This window comes from Atractosteus spatula, chromosome 6 (genome assembly GCF_055471065.1).
Source record: "Atractosteus spatula isolate fAtrSpa1 chromosome 6, fAtrSpa1.hap1, whole genome shotgun sequence".
NCBI lineage: Eukaryota > Metazoa > Chordata > Actinopteri > Semionotiformes > Lepisosteidae > Atractosteus > Atractosteus spatula.
Window position 1 is genome coordinate 1,011,247 of NC_142711.1, and position 19,378 is coordinate 1,030,624.

The following is a 19,378-nucleotide window of genomic DNA, read 5'->3' on the forward strand; positions in this document are numbered from 1 at the left end:
GCTTTTTTTCCAATTCTAATAAGTTTGTAAGAAAATTAAAATCAAGAAATACAGGGGGTCTCCGTTTAATGTCCTTGATAGGGACTATAAAACAACAATGTTAAGTGGGAAATTGTTTCCCATAGGAAATAATGGAGATAGGGCTTCATGGGGACCAGGAACAATATGTTGCACTTAAGAGTCCATGTATTTTAACAGTATCAGGCTCCAGGACACAACAGTGTAAGTCTACAATAGCGTACTTCAAGTTTTTAGAATGATTACTGTAATGACACATTGTTGAGCAATTAAAATGTAGGTTAAGCTTGTTTGAAACATTTTAGAAACACTTAGGGGTTTGAAAATGAACAATGAGAGAGAGAGGGCTTGTGTGAGTGATGAACATTTTTAAACAGACAAGTAATAGGTTTATTCCATGCTGGAAAGAGAAGGAAGAAAACACAACATTTCGGCCGTGGAGCCTTCTTCTGGTGTCAGGCAGAAGTGTGTCATATACGTATAGGCCAAAATAAGAGATACACTGCCTTCTAAATCAATGTGATACAACCTGCAGTTAATTCTCTTTCTCTCTGCAAACCTAGATGCCACAAAATAAATGGGAGCCTCTCTCCCTATTCTAAAAATGCACCAACAAGCAGGAAAGACCATCTTTAATTGAGGTATCATTTACTCAGGAAACCAAATTCCCTAAAAACATAGAATAGCAAGCTCTCTCTAGCAGGGTTTAAATACTCAGCTCCAATCGGGTGTTGTTTGGATGATCGTGAAGTAGGGGCTGTTGCCTGGCGCAAACTTCAAGTTCCAACACCTCTGGGCTCCTCTCTCTCCTCTCCTTTATCTCCCTTTTCTGTGGTCCTAATATGATCTTATGTGGTTGTTTCTGGACTGCTCATTGACAGTCATTTGCTCACAACTTAATTAACTAGCTAAACCAAGGTACATTTTGCAAATATCCCTCCCGCTTTGAAGTCTGATCTGTTGTTCCACTGCGAATGGTCACATTTTATCTAAACTCTTAGAGATACTTTCTAGCCACCTATAGCTGTTACACTATTTTGCAATGATTTTACTATAAATTTGCCAGTTTTTACTCTCCTTTTTTACTTTACTGTTTGAAAGTGGAGTTTGTCCTTTGGGCATAAAGTCAGGGAATATTTGTGTACACAGTCACAAAGTGTCAGTGACGTAACAGCAGGAGACTCCCTGGACTTGTTGTGGAACGCTTATGGGTAGCCTTGAATCATCTTTCTCCAACTGTTTATCGTGCATTAGAAAGGTTGTGTTTGGGCAGGGGAAAAGCAATCAAACTGTTCAAAATCGGGTCACGGGCAAATGTTTCAGATGCTCACCATGTTAAAACTCCAATGCTTATTCTAAATGTTTTTTGTGGAAGGTGTCAGGGTCTGTTTTAAGTGATTTTTTTTTTTACTCCAGGCTTGACAGCAGATGCGCGCATAGTGATTAACAGAGCAAGGGTTGAATGCCAAAGTCATAGGCTTACTGTGGAGGATCCGGTTACAGTGGAGTACATCACTCGCTACATCGCAACCCTGAAACAGGTAAACGGAAAGCTCACTATACCATTTAATATACCATTTTATCCACTCATAAATTTAACTATTTCCTAGAACATAACTGTACTTAATATAAAGTGTACAGTTCTCACAACAAACTGAATTGTACTTGCAGTATGTGCTGCATGAGAAATATTGCGTAAGAAAGGTTACAAATGAGTAGCCATCTTGCCTGTTTGGTGGTAGGTTAGCTAATTCATCTGAGGATCATGTCCAACTGTTTCTCAAAATAAAATAGGCTGTTGGCTTTAACAGCATAGCTGGAAAGCTTGTTCCATTTTCCCTCTTTGTGTAAAGAATAGCTTTCTGCTCTCAATTTTAAATTCCTTCCACATGGTTTTCATAATTGTATTCAAGAATAACAGTAAAACACAAGTTAACACATTTGTTCATAAAAAAACTGTCAGTCTGATCACCAGAAAATACTTCTTGAAGTATTCAAAGTCTTTTTCCCTTGTGTGTCTGTTCAGAATTGGACACCTCCAGGAGAGTTCTGTGCAATTGAGAATAATAATTTACCTGTGTCTCCTCAACAGCAGGCTGGGAATTAAACTGGCCTTCTTACCTCTTTCTCTGATATTCGCTTGTAAGGTTGTTTTTCCCTAATGCACACCTGTGATTTAATCAAAGTAGCAGTCAAAATAAATTGAATATCTATTAAGTAATAAACAAGCAAATATCAACTGCCACTTCCTGGTTAATTTTATAGTCATTTATTAGAGAAATTGAATGAGTGAAGCTGGCCTCAACGATACATTTTACTGTGCAGAGGACTTTGTAGAGAAACACTTTCACCTCCATTAAGCAAAAACAGGTATAAACTTAATTTGTACAGCAAGGTTAGTCTTTGTACAGATTTCTAATCATTGGTATAAACAACATAAAGAAAAAAACTGAATCTTACAAGATTAGAAGTTTTTGCGTCTTTAAAAAAAAAATAGTTACCTCTGTGCTGCAGAACACATTTTATGACTATGGCCTCATGTTTCATCATTGTGTAATATTTTAATATTTCATTTATTGCAAGTAGTCAAAGACATAAAGATGTTCTTGCTTTAAACTAAAGTTATGTTGTTGTATTGTTTGCAAGAGTCTTCAAAAATGGATTAAATATTTTTCTTTTAAGCGCTATACTCAGAGCAATGGACGCAGGCCGTTTGGCATCTCCGCCTTGATCGTGGGGTTTGATTATGATGGAACTCCAAGGTTGTATCAGACTGACCCTTCAGGAACGTACCATGCTTGGAAGGTAAGCATATCATGTACAGCCTGGACCTTTTTTCTGCGTTGTGTGACCTTAATTTATAAACTATTCTATAGCATTATATTACGATTTTTGATTTACAGGTTATTTCACAAGTAAATTATGGGACAAGCTCACAGTGGCACAAGTAGTGAGAGTCATGAAAAACCTCTGCAAATGCTATTCGTTTGGATAATAGTTTGCATTTTGACAAAACATATCCCTAATTACTCTTGTTATACCCAGTCACTTGTTTGTTCACAGCTTGGCTATAACCGTGAACCACACAACCGCACACAGGAAAATGAGGAACTGTAGGCAGGTTGCTCCATCCAGCTCGCCTTTGCGCCATTAGTTTTTCCAAACACAGGCCACACCGCCCTGACTTGAGTAGAGGTACCTCCTTTGCCAGCAGCACTGCATGCCTGTAGTTGCTGGGTCACTTTGAGCCAAAAAAACAGTGAAACACGTGTTGCTCTTGGAGGCTCACAGTTGCCTTTCTTACTGACATGACTCAGCTTTTAATCTACGATCATAAGCTCAGCCTGGGCTCAGGTCAGCACTTCTACCATTTGAGCCTGTTTATGGTGTTTCTAATTATTCTAACACCGTTCACTGTTGAATATATCTGCGGTTTTTTGAAGAGCCATGGGCTGTGATGTGAAGTCTGGCATACTCTCGCGATGTCATGTAAAAGTAGTTGTATAGAATTCTGTGCAGGTTGTTGAGCCCTGATTGTTTCGTTGTGCCCTGTTAGGTCCTGCACAGGCAGGAGGGAAGAGATAGGAGAACAGGAGAGTTGGAGGGGAAAAAAAAGCAGAAAATAACAGAAGTTTTCCCTGATGAGTAATTAAAGCAGGACATCATGTGGTTCAAATGAACTCAAAACTTCTGTCATCTACTGTCACATATGAAGAACCTACATGTTGAAAGTGGCTTCCTGTCTAACAGCAAGCTGGTGCTGAGCATTGATTTCAGTGTTTGCAGTTCACAGGCATTAGTGTTTTCATGTAATCAAGGCCCAAGGTAGAATTACCTCATCAAAGGAACCTCATTTATGCCCCCAATTTATTCTTTTCTATGCATTTTGTCAGAAAATAAATATGCTGGGGCCTGGAAGTAGAAAACAAAATTGTGGAACTTTGAAATGAGATATTTACTTGCAATGAAAAGAGGGGATAAATTAATACAACAATAAAAAATGGTGCAATAATAGTCATTTGACTTTAAAAAAACTTCAATGTTTTGTGATTGTGGATTGTGAGTGTTTTGTCTTCATATTTTTAATAAAACACTGGAACATTTTGATTTGTTTACACAGTTTTCTGTAACATTTCTCTCCTCTGTGGATAGGCAAACGCAATTGGCCGCAGTGCAAAGACAGTGAGAGAGTTCTTGGAAAAAAATTATACTGAGGAAGCTATTGCGACTGACAATGATGCCATCAAGCTTGCAATCAAAGCTTTGCTTGAGGTAAGCAAGCCTTGCGTGGTGCTGCGATGCTGTTCTGTAGTTTTCTTTTTTTTAACAAAAGCACAATAATCTTGCTTATACAGGTTTGTAATAAATTACCTTTATTTGCAGGTCGTGCAGTCTGGTGGAAAGAACATTGAACTTGCTGTCATCAGAAGGAATCAGCCCTTAAAGGTATGAGTATGGGAGATTTAACCAGCTGCTGCTGCGTTTTTCTGCGAAAGGAGAGTTTGTCATTAAAAGTGTAATTGTCAATGCAAGCACCATGCTTCTCCAATGTGTCCATGTGTCTCCATGAGCCACTTCCATACTGTGAGCTCCGCAGTCCTCACAAGTGAGTTAAACATCAGTTTTGCAAACCTGTCAAAAAGACAATGTTCTGGAAGCACTGCATTACTAGCACTACTGGAACCAGGTGCTTTACCTGACTCGAACGAACATCCTTCTCTGACAGGCCTAAAGAACTAAATCTGTTTAGTTCCAGAAAAGAGAGAAGTACAGGGAGATCTGAACATATGTTCAACATTTTCAAAGGCTCTGACAAAGGCAACACATACTGCTGATTCTGAAGTCCTGAGACATGAACCAGAGGAATCCAGAACTGGAAGCTAAGGGAAGTGCTTTTAAAACAAAAGAGCACTCTTTTTATTTTTAAACAAATAGTTTTAGGAGTCTGGGACATGTTACCCAGCTACAGTGTTGAAGCCCAGATTCTCCTCAGTTAAGAGCTGGTTAAAGATTTTTGGATCAGTTCACAAGACCAGGTAAACGGCCTCAATGTGAAGCAGCAACATAGAACCTTTCTGATGTTCTAAAGGAGCTGCTGTAGTGCTGGCTGAGGCTGACATTACATGCTACACCAGTGGCATGACCAGGCAGAGCGAGGTTACTGTATCAAATCTCGGGAACCTTGAAAGGTGACAAAATATAATCTTTGACCCACATTGGGTTTTTGTTTTTGGAAGCTGTGTAAGTGAATTGATTAATATTTATTTAAAGTTTCCTTTTAAAAGTCTGACATTTATCATGAGTCCACTGCAGCAAAGAGTCATGTCTTCTCGGTACAAGTTGAGGTATCAACACTTCACATGAACTGTTCGATAAATGTTTGTTTTTTTCCCCCATAACTAAAATGTGTTGTTTATAATTATTGATTATTCAGGTGGTGAAAAATGAGAAATATGTTTTAATTTAACTGCAAGTTTAATATAGAGCAATAGCTGTTGGGACTTGTTGGCTGTACCTGTGTTAAGAAGTAGACTGTTTTTCTCAGTGGTGTGAGAATCTAATGTATTGTCTTTCCCTTTTGATTTTTCAAATGAAGATACTGGAGTCTAAAGAGATAGAAACACTGGTTGCCGAAATAGAGAAAGAAAAGGAAGAAGAGGCAGAGAAAAAGAAGCAGAAGAAAGCCACCTAAGTCTCCTGGACTGTTAATTCTGAGGCCTCTGCTCTAGTTTTGAAGAGGAACAAGCACTACACCTTGGACGGCACATGTTATACATGGCTTACTAGACGTCTACAGTATTGTTATTGATGAATAAGCTGCAAGAAAGGTCAAATAGTTCTGTATTGACTCCATGACTGGTTTCCCCTTTTGTCATTCTTAAATATGACTTAATGTGGTTTTGGACACTACGCTGCTCTGTATGTCAGGAACTTTAGGCTGCATCCAATAAAGGCATTTGGTTGTTTGTATTATCTTAGTTTCAGTGGTTAATGAGTTTCTTTAGCATTTTCTAAATGATTGCTTCTAAACAAAACATCCTGAAGTTAATCTAAACACATAATGGCATATATGTGACGCTCATTTTTGAGCAATTACTCTTTAAACCTCTAAACCAAAAGAACACTACAGTGTTTTTTTCATATCTTAAAATACTTTTAAGAAGTACCGCAAAATTTTCTGTTCTTGAGGATGTTCTGTACTGCAGGGGGACCTGAATTTGACCTAAAGAATCATCAAAGGGTTAGGCATGATAAGCCCAGTGCAGTTCTTCAGCATCAACAGTGAAAGTGAACCCAGGGGCACAACAAGAAAAAAAAAACCTAAGAACAAGACAATTTACAGGAGTACAGACATGGTATGGAGTCTGTAATAAGCTACCCAGCTGTGTTGTTGAAGCGATACACTTGGTTACTTTGAAACAGCTGGTCCTCCGATCGTTCGGCTACAAGCAACCAAATAGGCTGAACAGGTCAAATGGCCTCTCGTCTGAAACACTGCTTACTGTTCGTTTCTGTAATTTATTGCACAGAAGTGACGATTTTCTGATAATGTTGAGATACAGCATTTGCATACTCTGCTGATTTGTGTCCTGGTAAGAGAATTATAAAATAACAGATCATTAACCACTGCTTATTAACAAAAAGAGGTAGAGCTTAAGTATTCATGATGTACTGATGTACTGTATAATTGGTAAAGAAATCAATAAGGCTATTAATTACGGGTAATGTGTTATAGAAATGTTCCTTATAATTGCAGGAATAGGACAGCCATAAACCAGAAACTTCTCTGTTCACCAGTTTTGATAGATTATATCTCCAAAAATTTATGAAAGCCTGTGTGCCTGTGAGGGACAGGGGGCTGGGATAGGCTGTGACCCTGAACTGGATACAGCACTTGGCAAATGGATGGCTGGATACTTGACTAAATCCTGTTAAAATACTTATTTGACTGATATCCCTTCTAGGTCACATTATTCACTGAGGAAAGTGGTACCAGCAGTTAGGAATAGCAGTAGTACTGAAATATTTTGACAACTCAGTGCAACTCAATAGTCATAAAATAGGTGTTCAAACCCTGTCTACAAAGGTGTAGTGAATAATAAAAATAAAAATTCCTTACACTTAGAGTATATAGTGCTTTTCTGAACACTCTACTCAAAGCGCTTTACAGGTAATGGAGATCCCCTCCACCACCACCAGTGTGCAGCCCCCACCTGGATGATGCGACAGCAGCCAGAGTGCACCAGTACTCTGTACTGGACTATTTTGAATTCAGTTATTGAACTTAATCTAAATGTATTGCTTTTTAGAATAATTTCCGGGCAGCAGACCATTGCGAACATTCAACGTTAGAGCTCAGTGGGATGAATGGGTACTAATACTGTATGCTGTATTAGTCATGTTACTGTACTAAGTCATGGAAGAAGCCTATTTCTACAAGTAAAGTATTGTAATATGGACGTGCTAAGCTTATCATGTGTATCATTGTTCTAAAATATATCAAATCTACATATAGAGTATATAAAGGCAATCCATCACAGCCAGCAGAGCTGTGTAACTATGGGAAATTATGGAGACTGTTTCCAGGGTCGCTATGGGGAATACGGCAGAGGTGGAGAGATCTGTGTGGTTTGCCACAGCGAAACCCAAACTAGGCTGTCCTAAAATAATCACAGCCTGAAAGTCACTACTCTGGAGCCCATGTTCACATTCCAGTGTACAGGAATCGCATTTCCTACGGGATTTTGAAGCTGGCGCTCCAGCACCCGTCTGACTTATTGTCTGCCTGCTGCCCCCTTCGCAATCTCCGTTCCTCTGACTCTGGTCACCTCTCTGTCCCCCGGGCTCGGCTACACTTCTCCTGCTGCACCCCAGAGTGCTGGAGTTCCATCTCCAAGAACAGTAGACAGACACTTGCCCTGAGTTCAGACTGATAAGCTCTTCTCAGGAAGGTTTTTTTTAACTTAGTGTCTGAGTCTGCTCCATTTTCTGTGAGCCACAGATCCCCTGCCACACCTCTTGTGTTTCTTACTGTATATGCTTATTCTATAATTTGCTATTCTTCTAACTGTTTTTGTTCTTTTTTTGCACCTATAAGGCACTTTGAGATAATTTTAAAAGTGCTATATAAAAGAAAATGATATTTTTTGTGAGGGAATGTTTCCTCTTTTTACCATGTATATGACTAACCAATTCCCCCGTGTCTGTATATTTTATATATATATATCTCCACTATATAATGAAACAAAAGGTTTTTTGTCGAATAATCAAGTTTAGGTGAGTAATTTAAGACTTTCGGACTACAATCACGACACGCTCCCAATTTCAAGATAAACTTCAGCGTTGAACAGCCCTTTTGAGTCTCGCAAAACAATATTGAAAATGAAACAGGGTCCCGCCGGCTTCCTGTTAAGGTGAAGTCAGACGCGATGCACGGCGAGCACAGCGAGCGCACACCTCCACCTGGCCAGCACGCCAGCGCGCGGCCTGGGCCGGGCGCGTGCCCGCCGGCCAGCGGGACGCGGCTCCGCGCGCTGCCGCGCGCCCGGGCAGCCAATCAGCGCGCCCGGCTCCTCGGACCCCCCCGGGGGAGTCGCGGCGCGGGCCCGCGGGCCGGCGCGTCTGCGCAGCTCCCACATGGCTACAGTATATAAACATGGCCGTGCCGGCAGCGGGTGGGCAGTGGCGGACGGGCGGTTTCGGGAGGTAAAGTTTGATCGACTGTGACGGCGTGGGCTTCTGCTCTATCACTCTCCGGTTTCTTCTCGTGACTAGCGGCCGAGTGGGCTCAGATCTAGCTTAGCGTGTCAAGTCATGTGGTCTTGAGACCTACCGGTTGCTCCCATGACCATGTGTTTTGAGGGGCTAGCTCGCAGAGTACCAGACTACATTTACATGTAAATCGTTCCTCCATATACTGGACCTGGACAGACTAGCAGTATTGGTCTTACTCACTATATTCTAGAGGGCAGACGCTACTGTACGTCGTGGTATAACGCGGAACTGTCCCGAGATAAGGGATATTAACTTTCTATGACAAGTCATTGTAGTCGAAACAATTTCCTAAGCCATGTGGCGTAGTTCGTTTCCAGAATTGTTTTTACTCCGGCCCATTACCTGAGTTTAGGATGCGCATTTATACTGAAATGTACTTTTATCACTTCACTTGTTGTGATGACGTAAGATGTGTTCATGATCTTCGTTTGTATCTGTTTTTTTTTTAATTTAGTAATCACACGAGTAAACGGATTTCTTGTTACTTCAGCAAATGAAAAACGAGAAGATGACAACCTCGGATGTGACAGTCAACCACTTGGAAATAACAAAGATCCAAGCGGAAGTACGCCAAACAAGTCAGGGTGACAGCGACGTGACGCCTAGCATCTCAGGGAATGAAGCTTCGTGTCAGTCGAATGGAAACGTTAATGTCAGAGGGTTCAAAGCTGGGCTCGTGCAGGCGAACCAGATGACTCCAGATGCTGCTGGCTTAGGGAGTGCTGCTGATGTCCGAGGAGTTTTGAATGGGCATGTAGCTGCTGCATCAGCTCCTGCAGAGGCAGAGCCTGTCACAAGTTATTTGAACCCTAGCCAGACTCTTGCCGCCAGCACCAATACAGCACAGCCTGCGGTCAAGCCTACACCTGTTGCCTCTGTAGTGCACTCGGCCCCTGCACAAAAGTCCGCTAGCCAGGTAACTCTGAATATTTTAAATCCTTCTGCAGCTGTGCAAGCACCTCTCAGCAGCACAGCATCCAAGACAGCGCTAGGTGCGAGCCAGCTTGTCATGAGCTCACCGGCTGTCATAAGCACTAAAATAATTCAAGGCAGCTCTGCAGTGGCAAGTATAAGCAACCAGCCCGTGTTTACGGTCAGCCCCCCAAGCCAGGCCAGGGTGACCCTCAGTTTGGCGCCTGCGCCTCGCCCCGGACTGCCCGCGGTGACTTCTGGGGCGCCTGCGCCTCGCCCCGGACTACCCGCGGTGACCTCTGGGGCGCCTGCCTCGAAAGTGAGCAGGCTTGTCACCTTCACTCAGACACCAGGGAAAGGGGCAGCAGCTACACCGAAGGCCAATGGAGCACCTTGGACTCCACAGACCACGACTGTCCAGCTGCCTGCCAATTTCCAGATCCCTCAAGGTAGGAGCAACTTTCTTCACAGGCTTGCACATGGTCCAGAGCACAGGGCTGCCCCTTGGATAAACAAACCACTATGATCGTAGCTTTGGTCTAAATAAGATCGTGTTTGTCTTCCAATGTTGTTATTAACTTTGTTAGGTGTCCTTTGACATTATTTTCCCCTATACATGAATGTTTCCTGGATTTGCAAACTGTCATTTCAGTTTTTCCCTACTTTACAGAAAATAGTTGAAGCCTTTGTATTGTTGCTAATTTATCCAGTGGAGGTATTCATATAGTTTTTGTGATTTATATACCTGCAAGATGTGCGGTGCTGTGCAAAAGTAACATTTTTGTATGCTGCTATACTCATGCAAAATAAAAACAGTTCTCTGATTGTAACTGAGATTTTAGCCACTTTAATATACTGTAAATGAATAAAGAAAGATCTTGTAGAATAAAAAGTAGTATTAGTATTATATTGAAGAAGTTTAAGTATGGAGCTGTCGGCATGTGTAGGCTGCAAAGGAACAGGTAAAGGTTCCTTTCAGTACTTGTTCCTTAGTATTCTCTTTCTGGCTATGTGCAGAATGTGAAATGACTGTTAATGGAAAAGGAAGACATCAAAATAAGCTGCCAGCACTTCATATTGACTGCTCTTTCATGTGTTGTCTTGATATTGCTTGTGAAGACAACACTAATGAGGCATTGAGAAAATGGTTGATGCTCATGTCATGCAGGTAGTGGACAAAATAAAACAGAAACACCTCAGTAAGAGGGACACCAAATGTATTGCAAGCAAGACTTTCCACAGAGGTGTGGGTCATGTTTATTAAGTGAGTAACAGGCCAACTTGCGTAGACCTGGTTGTCTATAATTCTGACTGTCATGGCTGCAAGAGGAGACCTCAGTATCTTTGAAAGAGAGGTGATTGTTGGGGTGAGTTTGGCAGGAGTTCCAGTGACCAAGACCGCTCACCTTGCTGGTGTTTCGTGAGCATTGGCATCCAAGCTGATGTCTTTCCCTCGGATTTCCATGGTGTTGTGATCAGCAAGGGGAAACAGCGGGCAGAAGCACATGCTTCAGGGTTGTGGGATTGTGATATCATTAAATCAAAGACCAAGATCTCGGAACACAAAGCACTCAACACACCTTGCAGTCCACGTTTGTGAGCTCAGTGGTGCAAAGAGCACAGCTAATGGACTGTCAAGTAGTGAAGAAATGCAATATGGTCGTTCTTCACTTGTTCTTGACAAATGGATATGAGCATGTGTTCTGCTACCCTAAGGTATGCTCTAGCCCTGAGGGTTTGGTTCCGGTGGTAAAGGGTTCTGGTGGTTCTGTAATGTTCTGGGGCACATTTTGCTGTCATAGGTTGGGTGCACTCCTTGTCTTAGAAGCCAGGTTGATTGCTAATAATGATCACGGGGTGATTATCTCTTCCCGCTGGGAGAACTGTCTTCCAGGATAACAGTGCTCCCATTCACAGGACGTGTGGTCACCCAGGGGTTTGATGAGCAAGACGCATGATGCTGATGTTAAAGATATGCCCCAACCGTTCACTTCCCTGATATACCCAAATGAACAATCGTGGGATATTCTAGAACAACAGCTGAGACAGGGTTTTACTCCTCTGTCATCTACGGCACGATCATTAACTTGTTCATGGGTGAATGGTGCTGCATCCCTCCTGTACAATTCTACACACTGATAGATTCTGTCTGAGTGCATAGAGGCCGGACTGGCCACACGTAGAGACCCAGCGCCCTGTGAAGTGACTTTACTTTGGTGTTTCCATGCTCTTGTCTGCTACCTGTACATGTCTTGTAACTCCTGATCGTCTCTGAGATGTGCAAAGACTTTAGACAGCAGTGTACATTGCAGTACTCCAGACTTGTGATCCCACTCAAATATGAACTGAATCCAGGACCATCGGAACAATCCATGGAACAAAATAATTTAAAAAAAAATATCCTTATCCAAGTGTTATACATATTTCCAATATCTTTCCTTAGTGACTTGGCCTTACTTGGCTTTTCCTGAGACTCTGGTCACGATTAAGAAAAAGATGGACCCAAATTAAAAATTGCAGTCTTTCCCGTGAACAGTCGGAGTGAGTGCACTATGGCGTCCCTTGGTGTTCTGTGTTTCTTTGCGCAGGGATGGTTCTCATCAGAAGCGATGGTGGGCAGCTCATGCTGGTATCTCAACAGGCCTTGGCCCAAGCTCAAGCACAGGGGCTGGGGCTCCCCAGGACAGCGGCCTCAACCAGCTCTACCACCGCCAGGGCACCTGCGACTCAGGTGTGTGTCAGCTACAGCTGCTAGCCCCTACCCTGGGGTTACACTGCACGGCTAGTCATGCAGAAAAGGCCACCCAGGACACTTTATGTAGATGTACTTGTGTAAACCTCTCTACCCTTACAGTTGTTTATCCATCACAGTTTTCTTCCTACTTTCTAATCCCCTCCAATGCCTTAGTCATAAAGGGTGACTGAAATTGACCCTTATGTTTCTTCCACTTTGAATCATTTGCAGTTGTCAGTCTTGATGATTTATGCTCTGATTTCTACTATGACCACGTTCTGAAAACAAGATCCTTATTGTTCTTGACCAAGGGTACAATGAGTAACCATCTGAAATGATTGTATTTTCCTAACGTTTGTATTTGAGCAGACCACTGTAACGGCGATCATCAGAAAGCCAGAGACTGCGTCTGTAGCCAAAGCCCAGCCTCAGCACAGTGGGGCTGCAGTGACCTCCTTACAGAGGATTCCACTCATAAAGGTAGGAGTATAGCTTTTTCTATTGTGTTTACATTGTACAAATAAAACTTCAGTTACTGTTCCAGTTCACCGTATGTCAAGTGAAAGCTAATCTCTACCTCCTTACTTTTTGTTGTATCCAAAAGTTTATGCACTTTTCTGATAAGGCTGTTTCAATCGGCTACAGGTTGAAAGCCTTTCTGAATGTTTTTTTTTTCCCTTCATCTCTTTCCATTCCAGGCTGGAGTGCAGTGTTCTGCAGAAGAAAATTTATTTTTCCATTGTTTCAAGAGGACATATTGCTCGTAGTGTTTTGAAATGGATGTGAGGCTAAAATATAAAGTCATTTCAGTCCTTTTAATAAAAGCAGCAGAGATTACAAGGTGCTGTAAATACAGGTTTAGCTTTTACCAACAGCACCAGTAAACCCTAGGATTTCTTCATCTTGCAAAACTGCTGAATGCTTTGTTTTCACACTCTCCCTCCATCTGTCTCAGTCGACAGGGGGCACCGCTGCTGCTGTTACATCGGTTCAGGCAATAAGGCCCACAGCACCCACGCCGCCTGCCCCACCGGCTGTCCCTGTGACCACGGCTTTCAAAGCAGAGCTGTCCAAACCCACCCCAGCCGCACAGAGCACCTTTTCAGCTGTAAGGCTTCTTCAGTGTTTTATTTTTAGACGTGCTTTTAACCATGTTAGTTTCCCTCTGTTTATCCCTTTTCTCTTTGTTAGTGGAAATTGTTGAGGCCACAGATAATCCTATAAGCTCGTCAGCAAGTCCTAGGTTTCACCTGGCAGAGCAGAGCGTCCACAGTGGTGGCTGTCGGGATCGAAGCTGCTGAGACGCACCAGGGACTCAGTGAGGCTCTGCCAGTGTGGGATAGTGGAGGGGTCCTTACAATGGAACAACTGGAAAGATTCTGTGTCATGTCTTTATTAACTAGAGCAGTTAATTACTTTTACCTTGTTATATTAAGTTTGAAATGGACTGAGATTTTAAATTTATCATATCACCATATCACCCTGAAACTATCAGCCATATCACCCTGAAACTCACAACTGGCAGCCCACTGAAGCTAAGCAAGTGTGAGCCTGGTCAGTACCTGGAGGGGAGTCCTCCTGGGAAAGCTTTGATGCTGCTGGAAGTGGTGTTAGTGGGGCCAGTAGGGCTGCTCACCCTGCAGTCTGTGGGGGTCCTAATGCCCCAGTATAGTGATGGGGACCCTATACTGTAAAAAGGTGCCGTCCTTCGGGTGAGATGTAAATGAGGTCCTGACTCTCTGTAGTCATTTAAAATCCCAGGGTGTTTCTCGAAAAGAATAGGGGTGTTACTCCGGCATCCTGGACAAATTTCCCACTGGCCCTTACCAGTCATGGCCTCCTAATAATCCACATCTCTGAACTGGCTTTATCACTTTGGTCTCCTCCACACTGAGAGCTGGTGTGTGGGGAGCGGACTGGTGCATCATCCAGGTGGATGCTGCACACTGCTGGTGGTGGAGGGGATCCCCATGACTTGTAAAGCGCTTTGAGTGGAGTGTCCAGAAAAGCACTATATATATATATGTGTGTGTAAGCAATTATTATTTTTATTATTATTAATAATAATAATAATAATTATTATTATTATTTTTATTATTACCATGGTATTTTATGAGCAGGTTAAATGACAGCTTGTATTGTTATGAGGGCCCCTTATGTTCTAAATGCTAGAATATCTATTCTGCTAAAATGTTTGAGTATCTTAATTTTTGAACTACTACTACTTTCTTATAGTGCTGCCTGGCGTAACTTTGTAGATTAACTGTGCAATATTTCACGGTGAAATAGTCTACTTAATGGACATCCACACTGGAAGAAGCTGACATCACAGCTGAAATGCATTTCTTTCTATTCTTTCAACTTGGATCCACACTCTGCTAGCAATACTCTTTGAACCTCATGTGAAAAAGACTTCGGATTGAGAAGGAAGTTTTTAGTCACTGCCAGAAGATGTAACTAGAAGCCCCTTGACTGTTCTCACTATTTTCAGAAATCTTCATCCATTAAAATCCTTCATGCTTCCAACACATTTACAGCTCAAGCCAGACAATGTTAATCTGCTACTCTCATCTTTGAGTTCTCATTTGAATGGTTTCCTGCATATTTTGAAGTGCACAGGTTGTATAGTAGTAAAAGGGTGTGTCAAGGAGAGATGGTAAGAAGATCTGATGTATAGTCTGTTAACACAGTTGTGACGGTAGATTGTAGTGGACATTTATCAGCCTTCACATTAAGATTTCCCAAATAGTTTTCTTTATCTTAATGCTTTTTTTCCAACATTTGTAAGCTATTCTCTTCCCCTTTAACCTGAGGTTTCAGTATTTAGCTTTAGGGTATTAGAGTTACATAAGAAGACCCTGGATTTGACTCAAAGAACATGTAGCCAGTTACCAGACATTCATTATCTCTCTACGTACCTGTGGGCACAAGAGTGCAGAAATGAGGTCTTGGTACAGCAGTATCTTGGAAAAGCTGCTCTTTCATTATCCCTTTGCATTGTTTTTGTATTTCCGGAGACGTGCATGGTTACCCATACTGCAAGAAAGCTGCAAAACAGATTTTGGTGGCAACTTAATTTCTCTAATCGTACTTTCTTGTAGCAACAAATATTAAATGATGTACAAATGTGTGCTACATGCTTTAGGAATAATATTCAATGCCTGTGTTCTGTGGATTTTTAATAAAAATGCAGTTGGCACAAATGTTCGGCATTTAGGTTTGGTTTTATACAGCTCCGATTCCAGTCTAATCCAGTGCAGCTCTTTGATAGAACAGTGCCTTAGTTGTGTAAATGATTTAATTAGAACAATTAAAGAACGGATTGTGCCAAAGCATTGTGGTGATGTAGTATATGACTGAAGCGTTTGGTGCCTCTAATAAAACTAAACAATGCTTTAGTTTTGTTTTCAGTTATTTGAGATGTGCATGAGCATTTTTTTTTCCCCTTCCTAGGAGACTCTGGAAAATGTGAAGAAGTGCAAGAACTTTCTTGTGACCTTAATTAAGCTGTCTTCCGGTGGAGCTCGCTCTGCAGAAATGGCACAGAATGTCAAGGAGCTGGTGAAAGATCTGCTGGTAACATGAATAATTTAACATGCTCTTACCAGCCCTGACTCTGAATAGTGATTTTTTTTTTTTAGTTGAATTGTAGAAGTTTTTTTTTTTGCTATACAGTGTTCTGAAATTTATTTTTTAAAGTGCAACATGTGTGGATAAAAGTGCCTGTAGGTGTTTGTATTTCACTGTCCTACCCTTATTAGTGTCTCGTGGGTGCACGGCACCAGTCCTTTGAGGGACACAGTCATGCAGGTCTTGTATCACTCATTAAATCTCCAATTAATACAGTGATCAGATCAGTTAGGTAGATACAGTGGTGCTAGAAAGTTTGTGAACCTTTTAGAATTGTCTGTATTTCTGCATAAATTTGACCTAAAATGTGATCAGATCTTCATCCAAGTCATAGAAATAGTCAAAGTCCAGACCTCAATCCAACAGAAATGTTGTGGCAGGACCTGAATCGGGGAGTTCATGCAAGAAAGCCCACCAACATCACTGAGGTGAAGCAGTTCTATAAGCAAGAATGGGCTAAAATTCCTCCAAGCCGAAGTGCAGGACTGATCAACCGTTACCGTAAGCGTTTGGTTGACATCTTTGCTGCTCAAGGGGGTCACACTGGTTACTGAAAGCATAGGTTCACATACCTTTTCTGACAAAGACATTTAATGTTGGAACATTTTGATCAATAAATGAATGGAAAAAGTATATCCTTTTGTGTGTTATTTGTTTCATTGGGTTCTCTTTATCTATTTTTATGACTTGGATGAAGATCTGATCACGTTTTAGGTCAAATGTATGCAGAAATTCAGAAAATCCTAAAGGGTTCACAAACTTTCTAGCACCACTGTGAGGGCTTGGGTAGAATGATATTGCTCGGACGCGCCTCTCCAGGGCGGGAGCTGTGCACCCAAGACTGGAACGAGCTGCCAAAGCAGAAAAGTCCACCCTGTCTCGCCGCGTGGCCAGTGCTTTAACATGCTCTGTTTTGTCAGGATGGGAAAATTGAGCCGGAGGAGTTCACAGAACGACTCTACACTGAGCTGAAGTCTTCTCCCCAGGGATATCTAGTGCCTTTTCTCAAGGTATGGTCTCCCCTCCCCCTCCCCCCTCGAAACCTTGAAGTGCAACACGATTAATTCAAGTTCCTGATTTTAAAGAAAATGAGTGGTGATCAAAAACCCAAAGCATGTCATTTAAGTCATAACATGAAAAGTCTAAAAAGGTTTCCAATATCCTCTGTAACCGAGTAATCGGTTATCGGTGAACTTTTTTGGGGCTGCTGAGGGTCTTGTGGTTTTCAGCGTGAATGAGCCAGAGCTGTTTTGACCCACTGTTCTGAGCTGTCCCCTGTGATTCTGTTTCCTCCTCCTCCTCCTCCTCCTCCAGCGAAGTGTGCCAGCCCTGCGCCAGCTGACGCCCAGCTCGCAGCTCTTCATCCAGCAGTGCGAGCAGCAGAAGCCGGAGGCGGCGAGCGTCACTCCCCCGGCAGTGGCGGTGAAACCGGCTCCCGCGCCGCCCGCCAAGCCTGCCCCGCTGGTGAGCACGTCTTCAGCCTGAGCAGCCCCCGTGAATCCAGCCTGCAGCTCCATCTGGCTCTAGGAGCTTGCCTTGGGGCTAGCCCGAGGCTTTTTTTTAAAAAAAATACTTTGTTGATTCGGTCAGGAAACCAAAAAGTGTTGCATCTGCATTTATGCAGCTCTAAGCATTCACGCAAAATCGTGTGGCACGCCCGCAATGAGAGGACAGTGGTGTGGGTAGTGATGTCTAGACTGTGGCTCGCAAGCCACACACAGTCTCAGGGTAGGCCAAGTGAGGCTCGCTGCGAAACTCTGGGGACAGGAGGAAGAAAGGCCTAGATAAAGAAACAATCCTGCTATAAAGGTGGGTAGCTGCGTCAGCATGCGTAGGCTGCAAAGGAACAAGTAATAGGTTTATTCCATGCTGAAAAAAAAGAAGAAAGAATACACAACGTTTCGGCCATGGAGCCTTCTTCAGGTGTGAAGAAGGCACCTGAAGAAGGCTCCACGGCCGAAACGTTGTGTTCTCTTTCTTCTTTTTTTTCAGCATGGAATAAACCTATTACTTGATCCTGCTATAAAACTGTCTGTGTCTTGCCTTTTTAATTGCTTGTGTTCTGCACTTCCTTTCCTCCTGGATATGTGGCACATGGGCTGCTTGGTGAAGCAACCTCTCTCAGCTGTGCTTGTCGTTAACCTGACGGGTCAGGTTATATTTCTTTACAGAGATCTGAATTTGAACACGGCTAGATTGACTCTAGCAGTCAGCTTCGAGGAAAGAGGATTTAACTAATTTATTGTGTGGAACATTTGCATGACCAGTATCCATATCCAGGCAGGTAACTTGTAAGAATATTACAGCAGATGTTGCGGTTTAGAATTGAGTGGTGGGCTCTTCAATTCAGATTCCATATTTGCTGCACAGAATGGAGAGGAGTAAATCCTCAGTGCTGATGTTTAAAGTCAATTTAGCATTTTGTGAGTATTTGTACCAAAGCCCCTGTAAAATGAATGTTTAGAAGTCATTTTAAGTAGATTTTGTAATTATTTTCTCTGTCCAGAAGTTTGCAATATGTTTCTGATATTCACAAGAAAAAGCTCTGTAATATTTCTCTTACTTTATCTTTGAGTTCAGAGTTTTATTTGAGGCCTGCAACCATATGGGACCTTAACTCCAGTGTCTGGTTCAGAGCTGATGTAGCGCGTTTTAATTGATATTGAGAAGTACTTGGAGAAGCCAGTAACTTGTTCATTTGGGAAAGATCACACTTGCTTCAGCAGATGCTGTCTTTTAAATGTTTCAGTGAGTTAGAGTAGTCAAGCCTTATTAACTTTGTCAATTTGGAGTGCAGGATTGGCTCTGTCCCTGAATCAGTGGTTCAAAACTAGAGTGGAATTGACCGCTTTAAATTTATGCTCAGAACACTGGCTCATAGGAAGGAGCAAGGAACTTTAGTGGTTGTGGAAAGTGTACAGTTCCCTAGGTAGATCATATCTGGAGTATTAAACGTGGATTTGGCTTTGTACTCCAAAATATAGAGCCTGTGAGAAAGTTTGGAGGCACACACCAGGATCAAGGAAATATCATGAAGGCAGTTTAAAGGAATTTATTCATTTCAGTTCATCTGCAAGATTACCAAGAGTTTGTATTTTATCCATTTTAGGTATGCAAAGGGAATGTTAGGCCAATAATAAATGTAAATTCAGCTTAGTAATAGCTACAAAAGTACATGTTTGCTACTAATATTACAGATAATTTAAGTACACAGAAAGTTGTCTTTGTAAGAATTATTGCGGAGATGTGATTGTTCAAAACTACTGTAATCTTGTTGCTGTAAAGGAATCTGTGGAGGTCTCATAGGTC

General features: G+C 42.1%; 2 protein-coding genes across 3 annotated transcripts in view; both read left to right on the forward strand.

Moving 5' to 3' along the window:
• The window catches only part of LOC148831670 (proteasome subunit alpha type-7), an 8,683-nt gene extending 2,695 nt beyond the window's left edge, over positions 1 to 5,988 (forward strand). The window contains exons 3-7 of the mRNA XM_088919230.1: positions 1,435 to 1,559; positions 2,701 to 2,823; positions 4,171 to 4,290; positions 4,402 to 4,464; positions 5,615 to 5,988. Coding sequence (XP_088775356.1) covers positions 1,435 to 1,559; positions 2,701 to 2,823; positions 4,171 to 4,290; positions 4,402 to 4,464; positions 5,615 to 5,710 — 527 coding nt within the window. The 3' untranslated portion in view covers positions 5,711 to 5,988. The remainder of the gene's footprint in view (positions 1 to 1,434; positions 1,560 to 2,700; positions 2,824 to 4,170; positions 4,291 to 4,401; positions 4,465 to 5,614) is intronic.
• A 2,686-nt stretch (positions 5,989 to 8,674) lies between these two features.
• Positions 8,675 to 19,378, forward strand: part of LOC148831671 (transcription initiation factor TFIID subunit 4-like) — a 68,935-nt gene continuing 58,231 nt past the window's right edge. Inside the window, exons 1-8 of one of the 2 annotated variants that reach the window (XM_088919231.1) lie at positions 8,675 to 8,724; positions 9,248 to 10,154; positions 12,294 to 12,436; positions 12,809 to 12,919; positions 13,395 to 13,547; positions 15,893 to 16,015; positions 16,990 to 17,079; positions 17,384 to 17,533. In XM_088919231.1, coding sequence (XP_088775357.1) covers positions 9,287 to 10,154; positions 12,294 to 12,436; positions 12,809 to 12,919; positions 13,395 to 13,547; positions 15,893 to 16,015; positions 16,990 to 17,079; positions 17,384 to 17,533 — 1,638 coding nt within the window. In that variant the 5' untranslated portion in view covers positions 8,675 to 8,724; positions 9,248 to 9,286. The remainder of the gene's footprint in view (positions 8,725 to 9,247; positions 10,155 to 12,293; positions 12,437 to 12,808; positions 12,920 to 13,394; positions 13,548 to 15,892; positions 16,016 to 16,989; positions 17,080 to 17,383; positions 17,534 to 19,378) is intronic. The other variant, XM_088919232.1, reaches the window with a different exon arrangement.